We start from the raw sequence: 24,466 nt of genomic DNA on the forward strand, positions 1-24,466 counted from the left end.
GCCTATATATATTCTATGTGATGTGCTATATCATTTTTGGCACAAAATGTTCTTCTTCGGACTACAATTGACAACATCTTTTCCAGACAGGTGTGCAGCCCCACGTTGACCTATTGTCAAAGCTGAAACACAGACCTCAGGTCTGTGAGCGCGTGATCGTACAGGGAGTGCATTTAAAAAAGAAGCAAGGGTTAGGGTGTAAATGTATGTGTCCAAGGAATGCAAACACATGCTGTTGCATTTGTGTATACCTTTTTATAACAGACATATGTGACCTCAAAATCTCTAAAAGGTTACGGTTGGTGAACAGTTTTTCCCAAGGTAATTTCCAAACCTTCCTCTCTTCCGCTGTTCTGCTCTGTCTCTCTTTACAGCTACAACAGCTTACCTACAGCATCACTAATAATCAACATGTAAATGTAAATACTTGGGGAGGCTATGCAAAGTGCAGCGGAAAAAATAAAAAGTATCACTTTAGCTTGTTACTCGATTCTAAAATAGAGATTTTAATGATGCGACAAATATTACCTTAAGAAATGAATATCATCCAAAATCCCTTATCCTTCCAAATTAACTACACTGTACGCAATGAAAATAAAAAGAGCATAACACTGCATTGTAGCAGCATTGCAGTGGCATACTACATGGGAATAGTTGAAGGAAGAAAGCAGTATCCAGAGGGCTGAACAGTGCCCCCTTGGGGAGCAATGGGGAACTGCATTGGTGTGTAAGACGGTGGCTCGCCCTCGTTATGGCCCAGCAGAAGTACTGTGGGGCTCTGCTCTTCTCCCTTTAAGCCTTGTCCAGTCCTTTCAGAACCTTCTACCTTTGTTGTGTGGTAGTTGTTGTTGAGGTTGCCGTGAGTTACGAGCTCCTCAGTGGACTTGGACAGACCAGGATTGGGTAGAAGGACGTAATCATCTCTGGAATGAGAAACGGTCGGAGGCATTGGTTCCGGGAGGACAGCAGTCAGCTGAGAACCGATGCAAGAGGGGACGTCCTTGTCTTTGACTTCCTGCTGGTCGGCCACGGAAACCTGGGGTGATTCCGGTGTACCCTGCAATATAAAGGCTCATGTTCACTGGAGCCTCATCTTGTCAGTCGTATCGGAATAAAATCATCTGCTACTGCTAAATGTACACGTAATTGTAAATCCTGTGTTACATCAGTGATGGCGATATCCTCCAGTGACCATTCTCTCCTCCATTCTCATGGCTCTCAGACGACAGAGAGAGAGACAGCCTGAACTCCTCACCTTACAGATGATGTAGGGGCCGTTGAAGCTGAGCGCTGAAGTGGCCGAGCAGTTCATCTGGTCGCAACTGTTGGGCGAAGGCAGGCGATCGCAGTCCAAACAGCCTTCGTCCTCAGAGAAGGACATCTGCCATTCACATTTCTTGTCCAGCTTAGCTTCAGTAGAAGAACTGGACCCATTTAAGAAAACAAAAAGAGATGTTGACATTTTTGGTGCATTAACAAAGCATTTCGAAGAATGTAATTCTGTCATGTTCACAAATTAGAAACAGATTAAGACAAATCCATGATTACACAATATATTAACATATAAATATAACTAATGATAACCAAAGCGCCTTCTAGCTAAGCCTCTAGTTCAGATGCATTTGATCAATGAGCCGCCATGGGTTAGGGCATCTTACTCAAGGATGCTGTAAGGTTGGGCGTTGGAAATTGAGGGGGATCAGTACCCTTGGGCTAGGAAATGAACACCCAATGCACGACACACCATCCTGCCACCTCTCCATACCCAGCATATAAGTTTCGGAGTTGCAGTCAGCAATGAAAACGTTCAGCACAAAGAAAGAGTAGAATAGAATAGAAAGACAGCAGTGAAAAATATGACATTTGGTTGGCTTAAGGAGAAAATATATTTTACCAAGAGGAGAAGCTGTCCAGGTGATTGACCCTACAGACGTCCATGATCTCTTCCTCGTGTATAACAGGCTGGCAGGAAAAATTCTGTGAAGAGATCATTTTCACATCCGACAGTTCAGATATATTTCTACCTTCTTCCCTCAAAACGATGGAAAACTGATTATCCCAGGACATCACATTTTATCACCTTGCTCTGTAAAAAGAGTTTACTCTTGTTTGGAGAAGGGCCAGACTCTAACCACGCCAACACTTTCCTGTTGAATCACATGACATAAGCACTTTTTCATTACCATAGGTGAACAGAACAGAACAGGTTACACAGAACAGATTACAGGAACTGTTAGCGCACACACAAACACACACACACGTGTGTGTTTTGACCACCTCGGGTGAATAACTTTCCAAGGACTGCCCTGTCCACCAACACACATTAGACCACGCAAATGAAGTAAAACAGAGTGAGAACATGAGGCAGGCAGCAGGGATGAATAAAGAAGACTGAAAGGAGTTAAGGTAGGGCTGACCTTCGACCAGTGTTTACGCCGAAGAAGAGAGCAATGCAGAGGAGCGCTGCCAGCACACAAAGTCCGACGTAGAGGAGGGTCTCACGAGACCAGGCGGAGCCTTACAGAAGAAACATGATGAAACATCTGCATGAGTTGACCAACAGAACGATGACGAGGATGACGACGATGATGAGGAGGAGGATGATGAAATCACGGATGATGAGGGCTATGAAGTTGACATGCCTACGACTTTAAAAGCACAGCCAATCATCCACCGAAACATGGCCAACCAATGACAAGTTTGTTAATATTACCGCAAAAACGGTTGTAACCAAGCTCAGCGCCACAATGTGCTGAGCGTCAAAAGGTTTCACAAAGAGCAAGAAGATAAACTTGCATCATGGAGGTTGCGCCTTTGTGTGTGTGTGTGTGTGTGTGTGTGTGTGTGTGTGTGTGTGTGTGTGTGTGTGTGTGTGTGTGTGTGTGTGTGTGTGTGTGTGTGTGTGTGTGTGTGTGTGTGTTTTCTACCTGAGTCCCACTCCTGTGGTTCGGTCCATTCAGAGGGGCCCCCGGTGTAGGTTAAGCCTCCTTTGGGGAGCAGGGCCCTAACCTGGACTTTGTAGCGCTGGGCGGGCTCCAGGGAGGTGCCATCGATGAGCAGGGATGTCATTCCTTGCGCTATGTTCTTAAGCTGAGGGTTCTTCTGAGATAGTGTTTGAGGAACCAGAAAATGTCCACGACAATTCAACTAGAATCTTTAACCGTAACAGAACCGTAACAGCCTCACAGATGCTGTGCAGGCTGAAGACGTTTGGGATCAATCCCAGTACCTTTCAGCTGGGAGTTGTATACCTCACACCTGTCCATGTTCTGACAGTGTTCTATGGACTTTTGGTGAGGGTCTAATATTAAAATAAAAACATTAAGTATTCAGATGTTCTTAACCCCCACCAAAATTCACCCTTTAACTTTAACTTTAAGAAACTGCATGATCCAATGTTCTTCTATGCAAAGCACTTGGCATACCTTATTAAGTGGGTTCCAGTATCGGACCTCATGACTGAGGACCGGTACTGAGGTAGGTTTCTTCCATTCAACCTTCCAGTACCTTCCTTCCTCTGTCACTTTGACTGCCACTGGGGGATTTGGAATGACTGCAAGAGAAAAGAAGGGTTTTTGGTCTGAAATAGAGACACATACATTCCGCAGATGTCACACACTTTGATGACCACTGCCTCCCCTCTCGCAATGGCAGTGGTTAAATAACAAATATATTCAAAAGACAGCAACATAAATTTAATATAGTCTCTAATGATAAGAAAAAGTGCGGCCACAATATTGAAAGTGTCCAAAACTATCAATGTGCGTGTATGAATATGACGTATTTGGTATACATTTTCAGGAATGCAACTCTTCATCTCACCACAAGATGGAGACACGGTCACACAGTCCAGTTCTAGATATATATTCATTAAATTCTTATCTATCTTCAGCTTCGTAATCTCTCTCTCTATATATTATTAGAAGAAATTATATTAACAGAACCAATTATTGATTAAACCCTCCATAATTTAGCAAGCGGAATATTGACAATTTAGGAACCTTCCCTACATTAAAATGATATCGTTGCCGTCATATTAAACAACCTCAAGTATTTTCATTAAGTGACCTTGAACGAAATCGAAGGGTACTGTGCATGTCGAATAGCTGTTTGAATAAAGATTGAATAAAATAATCGTAGGCCTACACAAGTCCTTTTTCCATCAAAAAGATAATGCGCTTTAAAATGATGCGCATCAAAAGTTAGTGCGACATATGTGATGGAAAAGGGGTTATATCGCTCTAACGCCGATTTTGTCGCACTAAGTTAATTCGCTCTGCAGAGGTGGTTTTGGGAAAGTTCTAGCGACATAAAAGTAATGGAAAACGGCTGAAGCGATATAGAATGTCGCGCATGCGCATTGTTGATGGAAAATCATCTAGCGGGTCAGAAAAATGCGCTTCAACACGGGGCATTGTGACACAATTTTAATTCGCTATAATCATTCTGTCGATGGAAAACCGTTTAGGCGCTTCTTATGTCGCTACAAATTAATTCGCTTTAAAGAGCCCATGCCATTAAAATCACATTTTTCCTGTTGTTTGTTAAATAACGTAGGTCTGAATAAGTTTGTGAGCTGTGGTAAGTTTGAAATCAATGCAGTGTGTCTGCTGAATGCAATAGGCAATGAAAGGAAAAAGGCAGAAGAAATGAGCCAATCTGGATAAGGTGACACTGTGACGTAGCGTTGTCAAACTATTATTCATGGCCCTGCCCACTTGGTTGGTTCGTAACCACCCACAAGAATTCTGAAGGAGTCGTGATTGAGCTAGTGCTAAATGCTAATACGTGTATGGTAGTTGCTTAGTTCGTAGTAACAGGGTAGTTACATAATTTTGAATGCAATGGCAGAACAACATCGAAGTACATGAACTGCGACATGCTGCCTGCCGCCGGTTGCCGCGGCGCGAGGCACCACCGCCGCGAAGCACCACAGCCCGGCAGCGGGCAGCCGGGCGGTGGTGCCTTGCGCCGGCAGCAGGCAGCAGGCAGCGCGCGGTTCTGTCTACTACAGATTGATGTGGAAATGGAAGAACCAGAGACGTCGGAGAACCCGACGAAGTCCTTTGTGATTCATTATATCGTCTGGACGTGCACACAGCTTTTGGCCGTGATAATATGTATTATTTGATATAGATATCTATGTATTATATGATATTATTTAGATATAGAGCTCCAGGACTGTAACGCAAGTGTTGTACACTTCCTTGTTATTTGGATAACCGTTCTGCTGTTGGTGTGATGGCGCATAACACGTCGGACTCTCGTCTCTGGTATTTCTACAACGAGACTCGTAGTGGGGGTTATCTCAGCCATGGTTGAGAATGAATTGGGGGGAAAGGAACATTGGCTTTGACTCCCTGAAGTAGGCATGAACCACAACATGGAGGAGAAAGGGATTGTTGACCGCGGTCGTCTCCCGCCGGAGCCTCGCTGCCGATGGACCACCGCTTCAGGAGGCGGTGATTAGCGCTGACTGCTGCCGAGGCGGCGGGAAGCAGGGCTCAAGCGGGATACATTCGCGGCCAACAATCCCCTTCTCCTCCATGTCGTGGTTCATGTACTTCAGGGAGTCAAAGCCAAAGTTCCTTTCCCCCAATTCATTCTCAACCATGGCTGAGATAACCCCCACTACGAGTCTCGTTGTAGAAATACCAGAGACGAGAGTCCGACGTGTTGTTTAGATCCTAATAACAACTCCAGCAGCGTTACAGTCCTGGGGCTCTACATCTAAATAATATCATATAATACATAGATATCTATATCAAATAATACATATTATCACGGCCAAAACCTGTGTGCATACGATATAATGAATCGCAAAGGACTTCGTCGGGTTCTCCGACGTCTCTGGTTCTTCCACTTCCACATCAATCTGAAGAAGACGCGGTCGTTTGATCGTCTGGAGGCTCACACAGCTTTTGGCCGTGATAATATATATTATGATATAGATATCTATGTATAAAATGGGTTTCTAAGAGCCATTGCGATACATCCACCGTAAACAGAGCGCATGGTACCGTGGCTACAAGCTGCTCAGGGCCAGGTGATAATATATATTATAGATTATATGATATAGATATGTATAATATGGGTTTATAAGAGCCATTGCGATACATCCACCGTAAACAGAGCGCATGCAGGGCCAGGTGATAATATACATCATATATTATATTATATAGATATCTATGTATAATATGGGTTTCTACGAGCCATTGCGATACATCCACCGTCAACAGAGCGGCGAGCGCATGGTACTGTGGCTACAAGCTGCTCAGGGCCACACCCCCACCCCCCTCCTTGACCTGCCTTGACACGCCCACCGTAACCAGAGCGCATTGTACTGTGGCTACAAGCTGCTCAGGGCCACACCCCCACCCCCCTCCTTGACCTGCCTTGACACGCCCACCGAAACAGCGCGTTTGGGGGAAGCTCAATGTGCGACTGGTTTGGAGTGGCTGTAACTCTGCACCGCGGCTGAATTTCGGGGACGTCTTTGAATACTGTGTTTGTAGCCAACTAATACCTATATTAAAGCATCCATAAATAGCATGGCATGGGATCTTTAAGAGTTAATTCGCTTGAAAATCTGATGGAAAAAGGACTACATATATGTATCGATATAAAAAAAAGACATTGCCTCATTAACCAAATTCTTCACATTAGTTGCAATCTTTGAGACTTGTATTTATGTGTTCATGGACGGGAACGGATCTGTTAATTCGATAAAACTGCAGAAGAGAATACAAATATTGCCGTCAAAAAGGTTGTAAATAAGAAAAAAAAAACAAGATTACTCTTTCCTTATCCTACGACATTTATTGTCTAGTTAATCGATATTGTGGTATTACACTCACTATTTTGGCTGGCATTGAATGACTTTGCGTTGAGCTCCGGGATGAGTTCCAGCTTGAGGTGTTCCAGATAAGAGGAGGTCAGGGAGCAGCTGTACCTCAACAGCGCCTCATTGTGGCGGTTGATTCGCGTGACCTCCTTGTGAACACAGCACCTCTTGGCGCTAAATAGAAACAGCAGCGGAAATAGCAGAAGAAGAAACAAGAGGTGGTAGATATTAATGATAACATTCATGGGTTGTTCTATCTGTCTATCCATATGTCGATCTGATGAAGTCAGATAGCCGTAACAAATATGATGGGTTGTTGGCACACAAACCAGACAGGTAATTATAATTTTGTGCAGTTGTATGATCGGTCTAAATTATTGGCATTTGTCAGTGTTTAATCTAATTAATCACAGTGTATCTATGTTTAGGTTGCATGCATATCATGACTGATTGCATTAATGTATGCATCAGTGGAGGCTTCTCCATTGAGGAGAGGGAGGAAGATCCTCCTTAACATTATTGAGAATAAAAAATGTAGATTGCCCTGACTACTGTAATGAATTAATGGCCTTAAATACGACTACTTTAATGCCTTTGAATATAATGTTTGTTTCCCTAGGTAAAGGGACATTAGCACCCCCTTTCGCCTATTGACAATTACTTCAGGGAGAACGTTCCTCCCTCAGCCTCCATTGACTCCCATTAATTTCCCCGAAAGTACAGGCGGCCGGTGAATAACATGGGTTTCAATGGGAGAGAGGAGAAAAAATCTATTTGCGCTGCACTATTAACCAATAAGCAGGATCTGTGGCTGGTGAGCAGTGTTGCCCAATTAGGCAGATTTCCCACCCAATTGGGGTACTTTTAATCACGTTAGGCTGGAAAAAATTATCATTGGGCGGGAAATCTGCCCAATCTGGTAACGCTGTCGATAACAACCCGCTCTGCATTGTCGCTCAGTACAGACGCAAAGCAAGTGAAATCATCTGAACGATAGCGAGATTCTAACATTTGCAAATAAAGTGTACATTGGAAACAGAGGACATTGTTCATGTTTTATTACACAAAGCATTCCATTCATTGAGTTACAGTGCTAAGTTAGCGACCAAAGAAAAAGATAGACCACTTCCCAAAATCGAGATCACCAAAAGTAATTGCAACGTCAGTTTTGTGAGCGCCACATGGTTTGCTAGATACTCATGGCTTACTTGTATCATTACTAGCAATCGACTGTATTGCTGGCCCTGTTTGCTCTTGAATAATGGCAAATCTCAAAACAAAACACTTTATAAATAGCAAAATTTGTGCCGCAATTCTACTTTCTTTACGATACCAATACCTCGAGCCCCCGTTCATCCCCCCGTGTACATGTTAACACATATAGATCTACATGCGTACACAACGTGGTACCCATGTAGCGTTTGTGTTGAGTCGTGTTGTGTTCCCTGACCGCCCGCCCGAGGCATATCAGAGGTAGCCAGGGGGAGGCGGCGGTCCGTGGGGAACAGGAACCAGCTGCATCTCGTTATCCACTGTCAATTACCCCATACCTGCAGGGACACACCTGCGCCCGATCAGCAATCAACAGCTGCCCTTTGGAGGAACACGGAGCCGGGGGCCGCCAAAGGAGAGGCAGGCGGGGGCAGGCGGGGGCGGGCGGGAGCGAGGGGGATGGGGGGGACTGATGAGAGTGGCTTGACCCTGTCTGGCCGTCTGTGCGCCAGACAGACTGTACGGCCATGTGATTGAAGTGCTGCACCTTGTTCTCCCTGCTGTCCCTGTCTATGGTTGTACCCGGGGTGTGTTGGGTCGGGGTGGAGTTGCTACACACAGGACAGGTTGTTAGAGTCCATGTATTTCTTTGCTTTTTTGCTTTTTTGGGGTGCGGGGCCTTTCTGGTACCGGTACTGTGTGTGTGTGTGTGTGTGTGTGTGTGTGTGTGTGTGTGTGTGTGTGTGTGTGTGTGTGTGTGTGTGTGTGTGTGTGTGTGTGTGTGTGTGTGTGTGTGTGTGTTCTATGGCAATGTCGCTATTTTACCGGCGCAAAAAATGACTTAAAAAATCTAAAAAGGGTTGGTCTGAAGTAGCCTAATTACCCGTAGGTGTGATTTGGGCGTAACGTGCAACAAACCAATGAGAGTGCCAGCTCCCATCCCCTCTGACGAGTTGATATTTTGACAGCGCGTCTGCAGTCTCCGATGAGACAGATGCACATGAATTTCAAACTTCAAATGGCTCAATTTATGGCCAAATAATATGGCTTAATTCACACATGGAATAAGGTTTTCTTCCACAACTTGCGCCATTGATTAAGTCAATTGCGCCGGATGCAAGATAGGGTCCTATGTCTCAGTTTGCTACTAATCTGTCATTTAGCAGATGCTTGTATCCAATGTAGCTAACCTTGAGTTCAGATGTATGCTGTTAAGGAGCAACTAGGTAGGTTGAATTGAAACCCAGAACCTTTGGTCTGGGAATCGAATACACTAACCATGACACACACCTGCTTGTTTGTGTGTGTATGCAAGGAAGGACGCACAGATCAAAAAAAAAAGCTACACAAAATTTATCGAAGTAAGACAAAAGAAAGAAAACGCACACCTCCCCACACACACACACACACACACACACACACACACACACACACACACACACACACACACACACACACACACACACACACACACACACACACACACAAAGGACTTACATGGTGTTTTGATGCTTGTGTTGGCATTCCACATGGTAGGTTATGAACTGAGCCTTCTCCTTCATCACCTCCCAGCTGCACGTCACTTTCTCCTCCCCGTCTAGCACGCACTGCATGCTGGGAGTCTGGTCCTTGGCTATCGAAAGTAACATGGATTGGGCGAAAGAGAGAGACAGAGACAGAGAGAGAGAAAGAGAGATTATGTGCTTAACCACAAATAAATGAAGAATGACAACATTGGTAAAGGGGAATTTAAAGTAGTTTCCTAATGGCTGCGTGCGGACAAGATGGGGGATGACAGCGTGACAAAAAAGGAACTCTGAGCCTAAGAATACTTTTGAACGGCTAAAAAAAGACGATCCAGACGACGAGGGCAAATATGGGACAGATTTTTGACAAGCAAACCTACAGTTAAAAATGTATTTCTGCCGAAAAGTATTTGGGGTTATTCCTTTGATTATACCAGAAACACACACAACACACACACACAATTTGGTAAACAACTCAAGTAATCAATTTATGTGTAATACAGGGAAATATAAATTCACTGAATTACACATGTGAATTACATTGAATTACACTGTATACCTTGTCAAACACATATTATGTTCTAATAACATGGTCACACTGTGAAACATGGGTTTGCTGTATGTTACTAAATAGTGGTTACGGTTCCTTTAAGAGACTGATTATTATGGGATGCGACGTGACGTGTAATGCGTGGGTGTTGATCGACACATGAAACTGAAGTAAAGAAATGGAGTGTACGTTCTGAAGCAACACGTGTGCGTGTCAGTCTTTCACACACAACATTTGGCGACAAGGATGGCTGGATTTAGCCTTCCCCCACCCGAAGTGTTTCTCGCGGTGCCCGGGGAACCCGCAGTGCCATGGACACGGTGGCTGACAGGTTTTAATGCCTATATTGATGCGCTCGGATTCTCGGACGACCAGCTTCCCGACAAGCGAAAGACCGCTATCCTCGTCCACTGCCTCGGTACCGAGGGCCAGCGTGTTCTTGGAGCGCTCGGCTCAGCAACAGCTTTCGAGGATACAGTCAAGCTGCTGACGGACCATTTCTCTGGGAAACAACGTGTCCTGATACGGCGGTACAGACTCAGGAAGCGCTACCAACGACCCGGCGAGTCCATACAGACTTTTGTAGCTGACCTACGTGAGCTGGCACGAGCCTGTGAGTACGGAGCATTGCATGACCAAATGATCAGAGACCAGATGATAGAAGGCACGTCATGTGACAAGACACGGGAAAAACTGCTTATGGAACCTGATGATTTGACACTGACTGATGCAATCAAAATAGCGTTGCAAGTGGAATGTGCTCTGGAATGCTCTACTCTGCTGACCAGCCCTGCTCACCACACAGCGTTAGCGCAACAGCTACAGCGCGCAGAAACGTCACAGTTGTTCCCGTCCACTGATAGCGGTGACAGCCTGCCTGTGCAACAAATTAATAGACAGCGCCCCACTGTGGACTCCAGACGCAATTGCGGCAACTGTGGATCCAGCTCTCATGCTACAGGAGCATCACAGTGCCCTGCCCGTGGACAGGTTTGCAGAAACTGTTCTAGATTAAACCACTTTGCTAAAGTCTGTCGTTCAGCTCCAACCAATGAAGCACGGCAGCACAGGCTTCCTCAGTCCACTTCCGGATACACAGAAATTAGTAATATCCGTTCTACACGAGTATCATTCAAAACTTGCACAGTGCGGCTGGGGGAGGTAAGCGTGCCACTCATCCTGGACACTGCGGCTGCAGCGTCGCTCCTCAATTTGGCCACATACAGGAAATTCTTTTCCCGCATGCCACTGGGACCCCCATCCACAAGCTTGCGGGGATATGCAAATTCTGCCATCGAGATTGTGGGCACAATTGACCTGCCTGTCCGCTATGGTACGATACACCTTCCCTCCTTCCCTTTTCATGTGGCACAGCGGGGAACCAACCTTCTTGGCCTCGATCTCTTCATTGCACTGGGCTTCTCTCTGATGGACAATAGTGGAACAGCTATAATGCAGGTCTTCCCAACGATGCACCAACAGTAGCCAGCGCTGTTCGACGGCCTGGGCCGCTTGACAGCATTCACTCATCGGCCCCTGGTTGACCCTGCCGTGACACCAGTTATGCAGCCCCTCAGACGCCTGCCACTCACCTTCCGGGAGGGCGTCACTGCAGAGCTCAGCTCCCTGTTAGAAGAGGGCATCATCGAGCCAATAAATGCCGCACCTTGGATCTCAAACCTGGTGGTCGCACAGAAAAAGTCAGGGGGCCTCCGGGTCTGTGTGGATCTGCGACAGGTCAACAAAGCTGTCATTCCAGACAAATATCCTTTACCTACAGCTGAGGAGCTCACCTCTCTTTTCCATGGATCAACGGTCTTCACAAAGTTGGATTTACGCCAGGGCTACCTGCAAGTTCCCCTTCACCCGGCCAGCCGGGACCTGACAGCATTTGTGACACACGCTGGGGTGTTTAGGTACACACGCATGCCGTTTGGTCTTAGCTCTGCCCCCAGCTGCTTCCAAAAGGTCCTGTCTACAATTCTCGCTGGGTTCCCGGGGACAGCAATTTACCTGGACGACATTGTGGTGCATGGGCCAGACCAAGCCACCCACGATGCCCGCTTACACAGAGTGTTTGTGGCCCTCACCAAACATCACCTGACACTGAACGGGAAGAAATGTCTCTTCTCAGTACCGACTGTGGACTTCATTGGATTCCGCCTCTCAGCTGATGGCATTGCACCTCTCTCCTCCAACGTTGACGCAATACAACGCATCCCTGAACCAACCTCCATCACACAGGTTGCATCGTTCCTAGGAATGACGGCTTATTATTTGCGTTTCCTGCCCAACTACTCACAAACGACAGCACCCCTCCGCCAGCTCCTGAAGAAGGAGGAGCCGTGGGCTTGGTCACCACAGTGCTCTGAGTCATTTTTCATGCTGAAAAAACAATTAACCTCACCTCCTGTCCTCGCCCATTTCAGCCTCTCGAGCCCAACCTTCATCACCTGCGACGCCTCCACTGCTGCAGTTGGAGCTGTCCTGTCGCAGCTTCATGACGGCACGGAGAGGCCAATCGCCTTCGCATCTCGGGCCCTGACACCCACTGAGCAGCGGTACTCCGTGGGTGAACGTGAAGCATTGGCCTGTGTGTGGGCGTGCGAGAGGTGGCACATGTATGTCTATGGCCGTCATTTCACCATCAGGACGGACCACCAGGCCCTCACAACAGTGCTCTCCACGTCAGGTTCGGGACACAAGCCTCTCCGACTTCATCGCTGGGCGGAACGCCTCCGCCAGTACCACTATGACCTCATCTTCACGCCGGGCAGGGAAAACGTGGTGGCAGATCTCCTTTCTCGCTCAATCGCAGCCCCAAACCCTTCTGTACCATCACACGATGAAGAACCAGCTCTCATCCAAGCGCTCTATGCACCATTGCAGCCAGTAGTCACACTGGAGGAACTGAACACTGAATCAGGACGAGACCCGATACTATCCAAGCTGTGCACCTACATCAGAAACGGCTGGCCGTCCCACATCCCGGAAGAGTTGAAACCGTTTGCTCGGGTGAAAGATGAGCTCTCCTGCTGGGCAGAGACGTGTGTCTCGAGGGGGCTCTGCACCGTCGTCCCAAACACTTTGCGTGCACGTGTCCTGTCAATGGCACATGAGGGTCACCTGGGAATCGTGAAACTCAAGCAGCGGTGCCGTGAGTTGGTGTGGTGGCCAGCCATCGACCGCGATATTGAACATCTGGTCCAGGACTGCTCGCCGTGCCTCCTCAGTGGGAAAACCGGACCCCCTTCAACCCCTCCCCTGCAACCGCTCCCCTGGCCTTCACGTCCCTGGGAACATGTACAGCTGGACATCTGTGGGGAAATCCATGGCCGTGGTGTTCCCCACCACCAGCGCTTCCTGGTGGTCGTTTACGACCTCCACTCTAAGTGGCCGGAGGTTGTGCCAGTGGGGACGGTGACGTTGCACGTCATGGTTCGGATACTGGATGGCCTCTTTGCCCGCTGGGGCGTGCCTCGGGCCATAACGACAGATAATGGCCCGCAGATGACATCTGCAGAGTTCTCTGACTTTCTTGCCAGCAGGAGTGTCAAGCACATCCGAACCGCTTTTTACCACCCACAGGCCAACGGTGGAGTAGAGCGTTTTAATGCAACACTGAAGAACGGGATTCGTGCACACCTGGCCCAAGGCTGTGCATTCGAGGAGGCACTCAACCAGACCTTGCTGCACTACAGAGCAAGCCATCACTCCACAACGCTTGTGTCACCAGCGTTTCTGATGCTTGGACGAGAATTGGGACTGCCATTACACAGGCTCCGAGCACCAAATAGTGACTTTCCCATGCCCTCCCTGGCCCGAATCCGAGAGACTGTTGCTGCACGGCAGCAGAAGACAAGGGAAAGGGTGGACAAGAAGTGCAGGGCGAGGCCACCGTCCCTTCAGGTTTCAGACTGGGTCAGGGCTCGACGGCCGCAGTGACACAACAAGTTGGCCTCGTTCTGGTCCCAACCCAGACAGATCAGTCGTCTTCTTGGCCCCGCCACATTCCTGCTCGACGACGGATCACGGTGGCATGCTAGTAGGCTGAGGAAAGTCCCGGCACCCCTCTCTGAGCACTTGGCCACGGCATGAGCCCAGTCACCATTCCCCTGCAACGTGGCCACTGATCCGGGCCCACCCCCGGCCCAGGTTGCACCCCCCGCAGCACCACGCCAGGAGGTTGTGGTGCCGGACCCGAGGCCGGTGCGGGCCAGGGCTCGGCCTGTTGCCTTGCAGGACTATGTCACAAATTACCATGTTTAGTCTAGCGGTTGTCTTCACAGATTCTTGCCTAGTACATTTTGATGTCTTGATTAGATGTTCAGTTTTCTTGACGAATGTTTGGGTTGGTTGTTAGTTGGGGTGGTATGCTGTTTGCTTTTCGTGGGGGGAGGAAAATGTTATGTTCTAATAACATGGTCACTCTGTGAAACATGGGTTTGCTGTATGTTACTAAATAGTGGTTACGGTTCCTTTAAGAGACTGATTATTATGGGATGCGACGTGACGTGTAATGCGCGGGTGTTGATCGACACATGAAACTGAAGTAAAGAAATGGAGTGTACGTTCTGAAGCAACACGTGTGCGTGTCAGTCTTTCACACACAACAACATCCTTAACACATACTAATATACATGATTGGACGTTCTACAAATAATGTTTTACAATATTAGGAAACACAAGTTGGAATGAAGAGATGAGGTGGCATTCCAGCGGTCTCTGATTTCTGACCTTCAGGAGTCTTCCACGTCACTAGGGGGCTCCACTCGCTCCAGAGTCCCCTGGTCACTACCTTCGCCCTCACCCGGGCTTCGTACCAGCAACCTCGTTGATGTACTGGAAGATCCAGATGTTCATTCCAGAGTTCCAGATGGGTTTCGTTCAACGTCTCACTCTGAGAAAGAGAGAGAAAGAGAGTTATTTTTTTTACAAGAAACAGTGGTTTCCCCTTTTCCTACCTTTTCATAAGCGTGCCTTGTCATTGGGGGTTAACTGAGTCACATACCGATGTAGAGAGACAGAAAAGGAGCTAGTGAGCGGGAGAATTCCACTGAATCCACACAACGCTTAAAAAAGGCCCCAGGTTCAATAATACTTAAAGGCTTTTATTGTTGTGTCGATTAGATATTGTTGTGTCACGCAGTAGCATTCCTTTATTTCTGGTTTATTCACTTATTTTTCCACAACAGAATAACAGAATAATCATAGACATTTGTGTCAGAGAAAAATATGTTCAACAAATTCTTTATAGAGAGGTTTTTTTAATGTCTTTGTGATGAGTTTCATAGGCAGTTGATTTTTTCTGATTTTAATGAAACACTGATTGCTGAATTCTCAAAAGGAGCTAGTGATACAGTGTTTCATTAAAATCTGAAAAATCAACTGCCTATAAAACCCGTCACAAAGACATCGTGCTTGCACGCCGCCCAGACAACCGCCTCGCTGCCGGAGGGTTCAGCTCGCCGGTGTGAAGGGCCAGGCGTTTTCAAAAGTGGCTGCTGCGGCTGCTGCCGCCGAAAGTTTCAACACGGGGAAAGCTGAGCGGTAGGGCAAAATATGTGCGCGGTCACGCGGGCAGCAACCGCTTCCTGGTCAACAGCCGCTTTTGTAATCGCCTACCCCCCTGCCGCCCTTCCCTCAATGAAATGGATGGAGGCGGTGAGTTGCCGCCCGGCGGTGTGAAACCAGCTTCAGAGTATGCAGTCTTTCCATATCATGTATCGCTTGGGTAATGGCCAGCCAGTCTATCTGAGTGGAGTATTTGCCTGTAAAGAAGTATTTGACTGTATACTCCACATACTAGAGCTAGAGTTTGTTCATTTAACTTAACTATATTATACGAGGTCTTCCTTTGATATAGGCCTACACATTTTGAGTTCCCTTTTATCTCTAATATACAATATAGATGTTCCTCTCCTCCTTCCTTCCTTAATCAAACTTCACTTTACTGTAACACTTTACCTTGAAGCATTACACAGCATCACAACCACTCCATTTAGTTCACAAGGAAACCTGGTTTGATCTAAAAATAATGTCCAATTTGCAGATACTTTAAATCATATTCTCGCTTTAATTTTTGAAAGCTTTTTATTTTGCCCTTAATTATTGCCAAGTTGATTGTTGCTGTGCCTCTCTGTGCCCATTATTTGAATATTTTTTCAAGGATCCCTGGTTTGTAATTGGTATCACAATCCACCTGGGCAGTTTTACCTTGTTTGAATTATATTTATTAATTCATGTATAAAGTATCCATATTTGAGTCCCTTTCTCTTTACATCTCTCCGTACAACAGCAATTCTGGGCGATGTCATTTCTGTTTAAATTTGAAGTGAGCTCCCAAACAAACAGAGCCTGCTCGCCCCTTCCTTCCGTGTTTCGTGCATCCAGTAAAAAAAATCATGAACGCAGCGCAAAACCCCACAAATCCAACCCCTTGTCATTGATTGGTTGGAATACTATCTATTTTTGGTTTTGAGCTGTTGGTAGTACCATTTGTTTTTGTGTAGGATCTCGGCGCATAGCCTGCCTACAGAGACACAGTTTTTGGACGGTCTGCTTATGGGGCGGGCAGCTAGTGGATCGTGAGGAAAGATCAGATGAATGTGATCATTTGGTTTCGGCCTACAATCGCTGATAAAACCTTTAAGTCAATATCTTGTCATTTTGTAGTGCATTTTGCATCACACGATCACCTATTTATTGGTTTCTTTTCTTTCCAAATTAGCCTCAAGATTTTGTTTTGTCCATATATTTTAGAATTTCCTGGTTTTCCAGAGACATACATTTGCTTCATATTTTTTTAAATAATTTATTCATAATAATTATTCCTAGATATTTATTTATTTTTGCATTCCATCTGAGATTGTATGCTCGTTGGATGGCTTGTGATGGGTATACGTTTCTCAAAGATCTGTGTTTGTGCTATAGTGAGTTGAAACCTGATTAGCCGTAAATCCCTATTTATTGAATTAGCTCTCGTAGGCCAATATTTGGTTTGGCCGTCAAAAATTCTTGATATCAGGATATAATAATAATAATCATAATAATAATTGAATTTATATAGCGCTTTTCTAGACACTCAAAGACGCTTTTACAGGGAAGGGGAAACCTCACTAACCACCACCAGTGTGTAGCACCCACTTGGGTGATGCACGGCAGCCAATCTGCGCCAGAACGTTCACCACACACCAGCTATATAGCTATATAGACCTTGAACAGCCTCAGTTTGTGTTTTGTGCCGCTCAGCTCCACCACCTTGTAAACCTTATTTGACACATTGCTTGTTCCAAGGCCTCAATGAAAATTGCAAAGAGGCTGGGCGATAGACAACATCCCTGTCTAGTCAATCACTCCAACTTCAACAAATTTTTTTACCATTTATTTTTTATCCTATCAGATCTTGATATATTGTTTTGGTGCAGTTAACTGAAAATCTGATTGGTCCTCAATAACAAATTCTGACAAGAATGTCTCGAATCTTTCAGCTATAATGTCTAGCTTTTCTAGTTGCAGTGCTATGATGGCCTTTAGTTTTCACAATGTTTTTTAACACAGTAAAGTTCAATTAATTTAGCTTCCAATAAATTGAATTTTGAACTTATATAAGTTAATTTATTAAACAAATATATTGGAATAATGATGGCAAAAATAAAGACCTGTATGGGTTTATGTGTCTGTAGAGAACTTGTATGAACGTTATTACTTTTATTCATTTGTTTATGGATGTGTATGTATTTTTGGGAGGGTGATGGTGTTTACAGTGATGCAATGCCTACTTTCCAACTGTCCTGGCCCTCTATCCTGTAGTTCAGCTGGTAGGTGAGATTGTGGCTGAGACGAGATGAGGCTGGGTAGGGGCTCGACCACTGGATCAGCCGGTCTCCTTTCTCCGAAATATTTACAGACAGATCGACCGGCGGATGCACTCTCACTGTTCAAACACAATGAAACACGTCATCTCATAAAATACAATTTTGCTGTTAAGAAGATGTATTTTATACAAAGCCAATGACAATGATTTCAAAGATGGGCCAATATTAAGGGGCAGGTCTTGGGTTAGGGGGCATCTGACTCAAGGACCCTTGTCGGTGAAAGCATTGAGGATCGACGATTCAAACCCAGTTACGTTTGCCTGGGTTTCGGTCCCCCCTAGCCACTACAGCTAAATCCTGCCCCCACATCCCCATAACATGGTTTTGATAAAAGTGCCTGCCAAATTATTGAATAGATTAGATAATAAACAGTTAACAAGGTATCAAGGCCACCATTATGAACCATGACCAACCTAAGTGATCTCTAAGATGTTTTTTTCTATTCTAACGATGACAACACAGATTGGGAAACAGTAATCAACCTTATTATTACCTAATTTATCTCAATACATTATTTCCCCATGTTGTCAAAGTTCCCCTAAAGATTACACAAGGTTTTACCGCCCAACTATCAGACAGGGTTTTTGGGTGACTATTGTGTTTCATTAATGAGAAGTTCTCACATTGCTGGGACAGGATCAGACTGCGGTGTGATGAGAAACAGGAAGTGGCTGTCAGGGTTTTGAAGAAGAACGTATGGTTGATTGCGATAGCAAAAAGGGAAGTGTTGAATCGGCATCGCATCAGCGTCAGATTTTTAACGTCATCATGAGGGCCGGGTGGTCCATCGAGGGGCTCACACCGGGTGGTCCGTCGAGGGGAATCCCTGCAACAACATGGACATCAAGTCGGATTGATCACCGATAGCCGATAAATCAATTGAGATGAATAATTATTGGGAGCAAATTAAACAGCCAAATACATTCAAATTAAATATTTCTCTCTCTCCCTATCCCTCTCTATCGCTCTCTCTAATTGTTTTAGGAAGATGTCCTTCAGTATGTAGTTCCTCGGGATGGATGCCCTCCCCTGTAAGATGGAATGACTGTAAATGAGCAAACCAACAAATAATAACACAGGAAATGAAAAGTGGAAACACTCTAATCTTGGAGACGACTGCTGCTGATCTGAGCAGTTCGAGAATGAAGAAGTTACAATGCAAAGTAGTTGCTGCTTTCAGAATAGATAGATAAAGAAAGACATAAATACACAAGCTGCTCCTTCTTTTGGTCGACTTCTTCTTGAACCTTCATCCTATATTCCAGTGTAGCAGCTGAACTTTTTTGTCTCTTTGGATTCCTGCTCTTTCAAATCTGTCCTATCAAAACCTAAACTAACTTGCATTCATCATTCTCCCTTATTTACTCCCTATTGCTACCAGTGGCATGGTCGGCGATTGGCACGCCTTAGCATGCAAGCGTTGCTTAGCCCTGCGTCAAACCGTAAGGAAATGCCCATTGAAAAACACTTCAGACGGGCCGACTTTACAGACCCAATTAGCAAAGTACATATGGTGGGGCTGTTCAAAGCTATCCATCTCTTTCTCCATCGCTTCATCCCTCCGTCCCCCGGTCCTTTGCATATTATTTTCATCTCTCTCTCTCTCTCTCTCTCTCTCTCTCTCTCTCTCTCTCTCTCTCTCTCTCTCTCTCTCTCTCTCTCTCTCTCTCTCTCTCTCTCTCTCTCTCTCTACCTCTTTTCATAGGGATTCCAGTTCCAGAGTTCCAAGGTCATGTTTTTCTTGTTGCTCAGATCCTCCCTCCACTGGCAATCGACTTTGGATTGGTAGTCATTATAGCACTGAAGTGACTCCAACACAGGTGACACTGAGGGTTAGAACAAGGAGGAAGGCAGTGATAAATGTTAATATTTAGTATTTTTTACGCGGCTAGAAATGAACACCTTACCCGAGTTGAATCGTTTATTTTACTCTTTCTAGAATCATATTTTTGAGCTAATTTATACTCATTCGTCATACGTATTATCTTCCTGTTCATTGTCATACCCTTGACAATGTGATATTAAAGTGTGAGAGGATTGTTCCAAGAAATACAAGCATCATCATTACATATGCTAAGATCAGGGTGCACAGGATTTATCAGTTAAAGATCCAGCATGGAAGTTCAAGAGAAGAAGCATGAGAATGGGAAAAGCTATATGGTTTACGTCAGGCTATGGTTTGACTACACTCACAGTCACACCTGTTAACCTTCAAACCCTAATGTCGAGCCTCACCATCACACCTAAGCCCCTTCAGCGGTCAACACATGATGACCTTTTTCAGTATCCGCATTGCGAGCATTGCAATAGCATTGTTTTCCCAGTTAAGCGCAGCCTAACATTAAAACTTGACTCGGTGTGGCGGACAGCTCAGATTCTCTATCAGTTCTCGATGACCCATTGACCCATTGCACATCCAATCAGAATACAGCGTTATTTGACCTGTATCCCTAAACCCTCAACCTACCCCTTTCTAACTATATCCCTTAAAACTCTTATCCTAACTACCTCCCTAACCTAAAACCTGGACTCTGAACCAGACTCTCTAACCCTTAACTCACCTTACCCTTCAATGAAAGCCCTATGAGAGTTTGAGCCTGAAGTAGACTGAGAGTTTGTGCTGTTTGGATGCAAGCAAGGCTTACCACGGAAGCTGCTCTCATTGAGAGTAAAGTAATCTGGACCAGAGCAGGAAACCAGGAGTGGGAGAACAGCACAGAAAAGAGCCCAACTGGGATTCATGATTCCTGGGGAACGTCAGGAAGGTAGAGCCCCTGGTCGGGATTGGCCCTTTTTAACCCAAGGTATTGCTCTGTTATTTATCCATATCTGTTGTTAGAGAGAGAGAGAGAGAGAGAGAGAGAGAGAGAGAGAGAGAGAGAGAGAGAGAGAGAGAGAGAGAGAGAGGGAGAGAGAGAGAGAGAGAGAGAGAGGGAGAGGGAGAGAGAGATGGCAAAAAAAGAAATTAATTGAAGGACACATATTACTTCAATGTAATGAGACACATATATGACGTGTAAGGGTGTGCGTATTGTGTCATGGCACTTCCCGTCTTGTGAACCCAGGATGTAGGCGTATTATGCGAAACATCTGGTAAGCTGTTTTTCCTCCTACTATCGAAACGCCACTTCTAATCTAATCCTTTGTGTGAGCTGTTAGACATAGAATCAACTGACAATATATTGCACTTTGCGTTGATCTTATGCAATACAAAATGCAAAACACTGTCAGTTCTGTACAGAGCTGGCGAGCTGTGGAAAATGTGTAGATTTACAGTCCCGGACCAAGGATCATTAAGAAGAGGAGAGGAACAACCATAACGACAAGGAAAATAAATGATGTTTTTGACAAAAAAAAAAGAGTAAAATCCAAAACATGTAACTGAAATAGATATCGCCCCAGTGGGAGTCCCTCCAGATCTCTCACCAATAATCAATGTTTCCTAGGCGTTCTTTGTTTTGAGATGGTAATGCTTCAGGATGGTGGAACGGGGTAAACCTGTCCCTGTACATCCTTATAGTATGTTGTTAATTAGATATCATGATATTGCTTCATCAACATCTTCTTCTTCTTCTTCTCGCTCTGGGTAAATCCACAGCAGATCTGAAATGAAAGAGATTGTACATCGTAAATTGTTGCAGTAGTAGGAGGGACCAGAGCTGACAGGTGAGTGGTGCAACTGTAAGGTGAATTTGGAGAAGCCAACAGGTTACTCTAGCCAATAAATCTCTGCCCCCCCTCCAAGGCCAGGTGGTGGTAGGGGCGGTGGTGGTGGTATAGGTGTCGGGTGTTCTTCCAACTGCTGGTACAGCAAGAACCTACGGTACATCCTTTTACTGGTAGGCTGACCAGGTGCTCCGCTTCATGCAGGATTTTAGAGCATTATTATCCCTTGTACCTCCTTCCCATATATTGAGACGATGTCCCGCATTTTGATTGACTCTCGCGTTCAAAAGTAGAAGCACTGCAGCAATGAAGCTTTCCTTAAACCTGGCATCGATCCAATGGCTGTGAAGAAAGCCGCAGAGGCTGTTTATAATGTCAGTCGAACTGCCGAAGGTGCGTCATCTGCATAGCTTGTGACATTGTTGTGACTCCCAAATTTCCCAGAAATTGGGAGTCCCCACAAAGTCACGAATCATCAGATTTTGGTGGAATAAGTAAGAAACTACCACAAAGAAATTCAACAACAAAGACTTGGGAACTACTTATAACTGGGTGAAGCTGCTGCAAGGCCGTTCTCAGAGAATTATTTTCTTTTATGTCCCCGAATAAGAAAGACAAATCAAAACTTGAGACTATCCCTACGCATTGGTCAAAGTCCCAAACAAACATACCCTTCTCCCACAATTGTATTGTTGGGATGTTGTCACCCTATTTACATGTCTTGACTTATTTGATCAACTGAAATTCCCCAAAATCTGGGGTTCTGGAACAGTAGTTTTGAGTTGACACATATTTGCGTCATTTACCGCAACAATCAACAATTGTCTAAATGTCTAAAAGTCTATTGTGTCATTGTAATGAGGTCCATTGATACAGGTCACCTAGGGGGCTACCATTCTCCAACGGTGGCTTTGACTGGGCTTCTCCATAACTAGGACACAGGGTGGTGATGTTGGAGACTATTGCCAAGGTTCAGTATAATATACAGAGCAGGAGGTGTAACGTGCTACCATTCCGGAGATCCCCTTGTTTAAGGTGAGAGAGAGGTGAGTCTGCTTAAACCAGCCATCATCCACACACACTCCCATAGTCATATTAGTTGCCCTTGTTTGTCATTTTGAATTCAGCTCATAAATAGACGAAAACATACATTGAATAGTTTGCTTTTAGGTCAGCTTAAATCCTTGAATAGAAAAACACAGATGTCACAAAGATATTTGTATGCCAAATTGAAAGCATATGAATCTGTCAACCAGAGATACAAAAGCGTAAATATTCAAATCGTTTACCTACCTTAAATTATGAGGCAATATTTTTGTCTCTGGCGTCTATGTATGTCTTCCTCTTCCATCTGACTGTCTCTCTGTATATTATGACTTCTTATGGTTAAAAGCGTTCGTGTGGGCTTGCCAAAAATGAACATTTCAGAGAGACCAGTCAAGGTTCCTCTTTTCTGTCCTGGGTAGGCTAAGTGTGAAAATGTGGACCTGCCTGCTTGTTCAGAAATGTTAAGATGTCACAACAGTGCTGTCAGCTTTATTGTGAATTTTGGACATAGTTCTGGGAAGGAGTGTTCTGATTGGCTTTTCAGTTAATAACTAAATTATTCCAGGACATATCATTAAAGGGTTAGTTCACGCAACTTAATACACCTTCCAGATAATGTAAACACAGATTAAGTGTGTACATCTGCGATAAACTACGTTAAAAAGATAAATTAACACATTTTATAAGCAGTTACTATGGTACTTTTTTGTTAAGAATAACTTTGTTCCTGTGTTGTGTCAAACAATACAGGTGAGTCGGTCGATAAAATTACTCAACGACTCATTTGAAGTATCGGGATGAAATGGTGCTGTAGGAATGTGTCTTGTCAAGTCTTTAGGGTGTTTGACTTCCAGTCAAAAGCTCAACAGTCTGTTGGCCTGCTTGATCAAGACGGCGTAACCCCGACCTGCCCTCAATGACAGCATCTTGAAAGGTTTCAAGTAAGTAAGTGAGCAAATCGTTTGGATAAAAACGACTGCTTGAATGACTTAATAGTAAAATAGTAAATAATAGCTAGATCTATATTTGATGTGAGCTGCTAACAAAGATGTTTGCGAGCAGCTACAGCTGTGTGCCTGTTTCCTCTGTGTGTCACAAATGGTCCACCGCTCAGTGTTTCAAGAGGAGCCCTTGGGAATCGCAGCCATTTACCCACGTGCCTAGAGCGTTCAGTGCACACGTGTCAACTTCCTCACAAAACTCTACTGGGAATTAGCGTGGATCACAAAAATACAGATGCATTAAAACATTGCTTGAAATGCTAGTAAGTCTTTGCTTTTTTAATTTGCTGTTAAACAGCCTTCTGTCAAATAAGCTCACCGAAAATTCACAGTGGCACACACACAGACGCACAAACACAAACCCACATGTGAACACACTCACACATACAAATACAAACACTCTAGGTCTGCATTTTAATTGACTTTTTCCCTGAAAAAATGGTTATACTCAGTTGTAGGCTTAATTTGATGTGGTTTGAATATATAGCACAGCATTATAATGAGTCCCTTGAAATTATATCACTTATATCATTGCCCTCTGAAAATACATTTCACATTGCCTATTGCCTCCTAGTGGCAAAAAATGAACAAAGGAAACTTAAACCTCATTGTTTTTTGTATAGTACAATACAAAAAAGTAAAACAAAAAATACAGTCAACAGTTTGGGCCAAGGTCCATAAAATAAAAGCGGAAATTTGGCTATATTTGATTAGAATTGAAAGAACTGATTAAAAAAGCAGCA

The 24,466-nt window shown here is 44.9% G+C and overlaps 1 protein-coding gene across 3 annotated transcripts in view; it reads right to left on the bottom strand.

Moving 5' to 3' along the window:
• Positions 1-23,183, bottom strand: part of csf2rb (colony stimulating factor 2 receptor subunit beta) — a 23,314-nt gene extending 131 nt beyond the window's left edge. Inside the window, exons 1-16 of one of the 3 annotated variants that reach the window (XM_030339248.1) lie at positions 22,969-23,183; positions 21,436-21,612; positions 20,655-20,838; positions 19,703-19,835; positions 18,633-18,835; positions 17,914-18,068; positions 14,870-15,032; positions 9,554-9,689; positions 6,858-7,018; positions 3,426-3,553; positions 2,928-3,099; positions 2,418-2,517; positions 2,081-2,147; positions 1,895-1,977; positions 1,256-1,424; positions 1-1,057 (exon numbers count right to left, since the gene is read on the bottom strand). The exon at positions 1-1,057 is cut by the window's left edge and continues 131 nt beyond it. In XM_030339248.1, coding sequence (XP_030195108.1) covers positions 641-1,057; positions 1,256-1,424; positions 1,895-1,977; positions 2,081-2,147; positions 2,418-2,517; positions 2,928-3,099; positions 3,426-3,553; positions 6,858-7,018; positions 9,554-9,689; positions 14,870-15,032; positions 17,914-18,068; positions 18,633-18,835; positions 19,703-19,835; positions 20,655-20,751 — 2,184 coding nt within the window. In that variant the 5' untranslated portion in view covers positions 20,752-20,838; positions 21,436-21,612; positions 22,969-23,183 and the 3' untranslated portion in view covers positions 1-640. Of the gene's footprint in view, positions 1,058-1,255; positions 1,425-1,894; positions 1,978-2,080; positions 2,148-2,417; positions 2,518-2,927; positions 3,103-3,425; positions 3,554-6,857; positions 7,019-9,553; positions 9,690-14,869; positions 15,033-17,913; positions 18,069-18,632; positions 18,836-19,702; positions 19,836-20,654; positions 20,839-21,435; positions 21,613-22,968 lie in introns of those variants that run through there. The other 2 variants (XM_030339247.1, XM_030339250.1) reach the window with 2 other exon arrangements.
• Between the last annotated feature and the right edge of the window lie 1,283 nt (positions 23,184-24,466).

Source organism: Gadus morhua, chromosome 2, assembly GCF_902167405.1.
Source record: "Gadus morhua chromosome 2, gadMor3.0, whole genome shotgun sequence".
NCBI lineage: Eukaryota > Metazoa > Chordata > Actinopteri > Gadiformes > Gadidae > Gadus > Gadus morhua.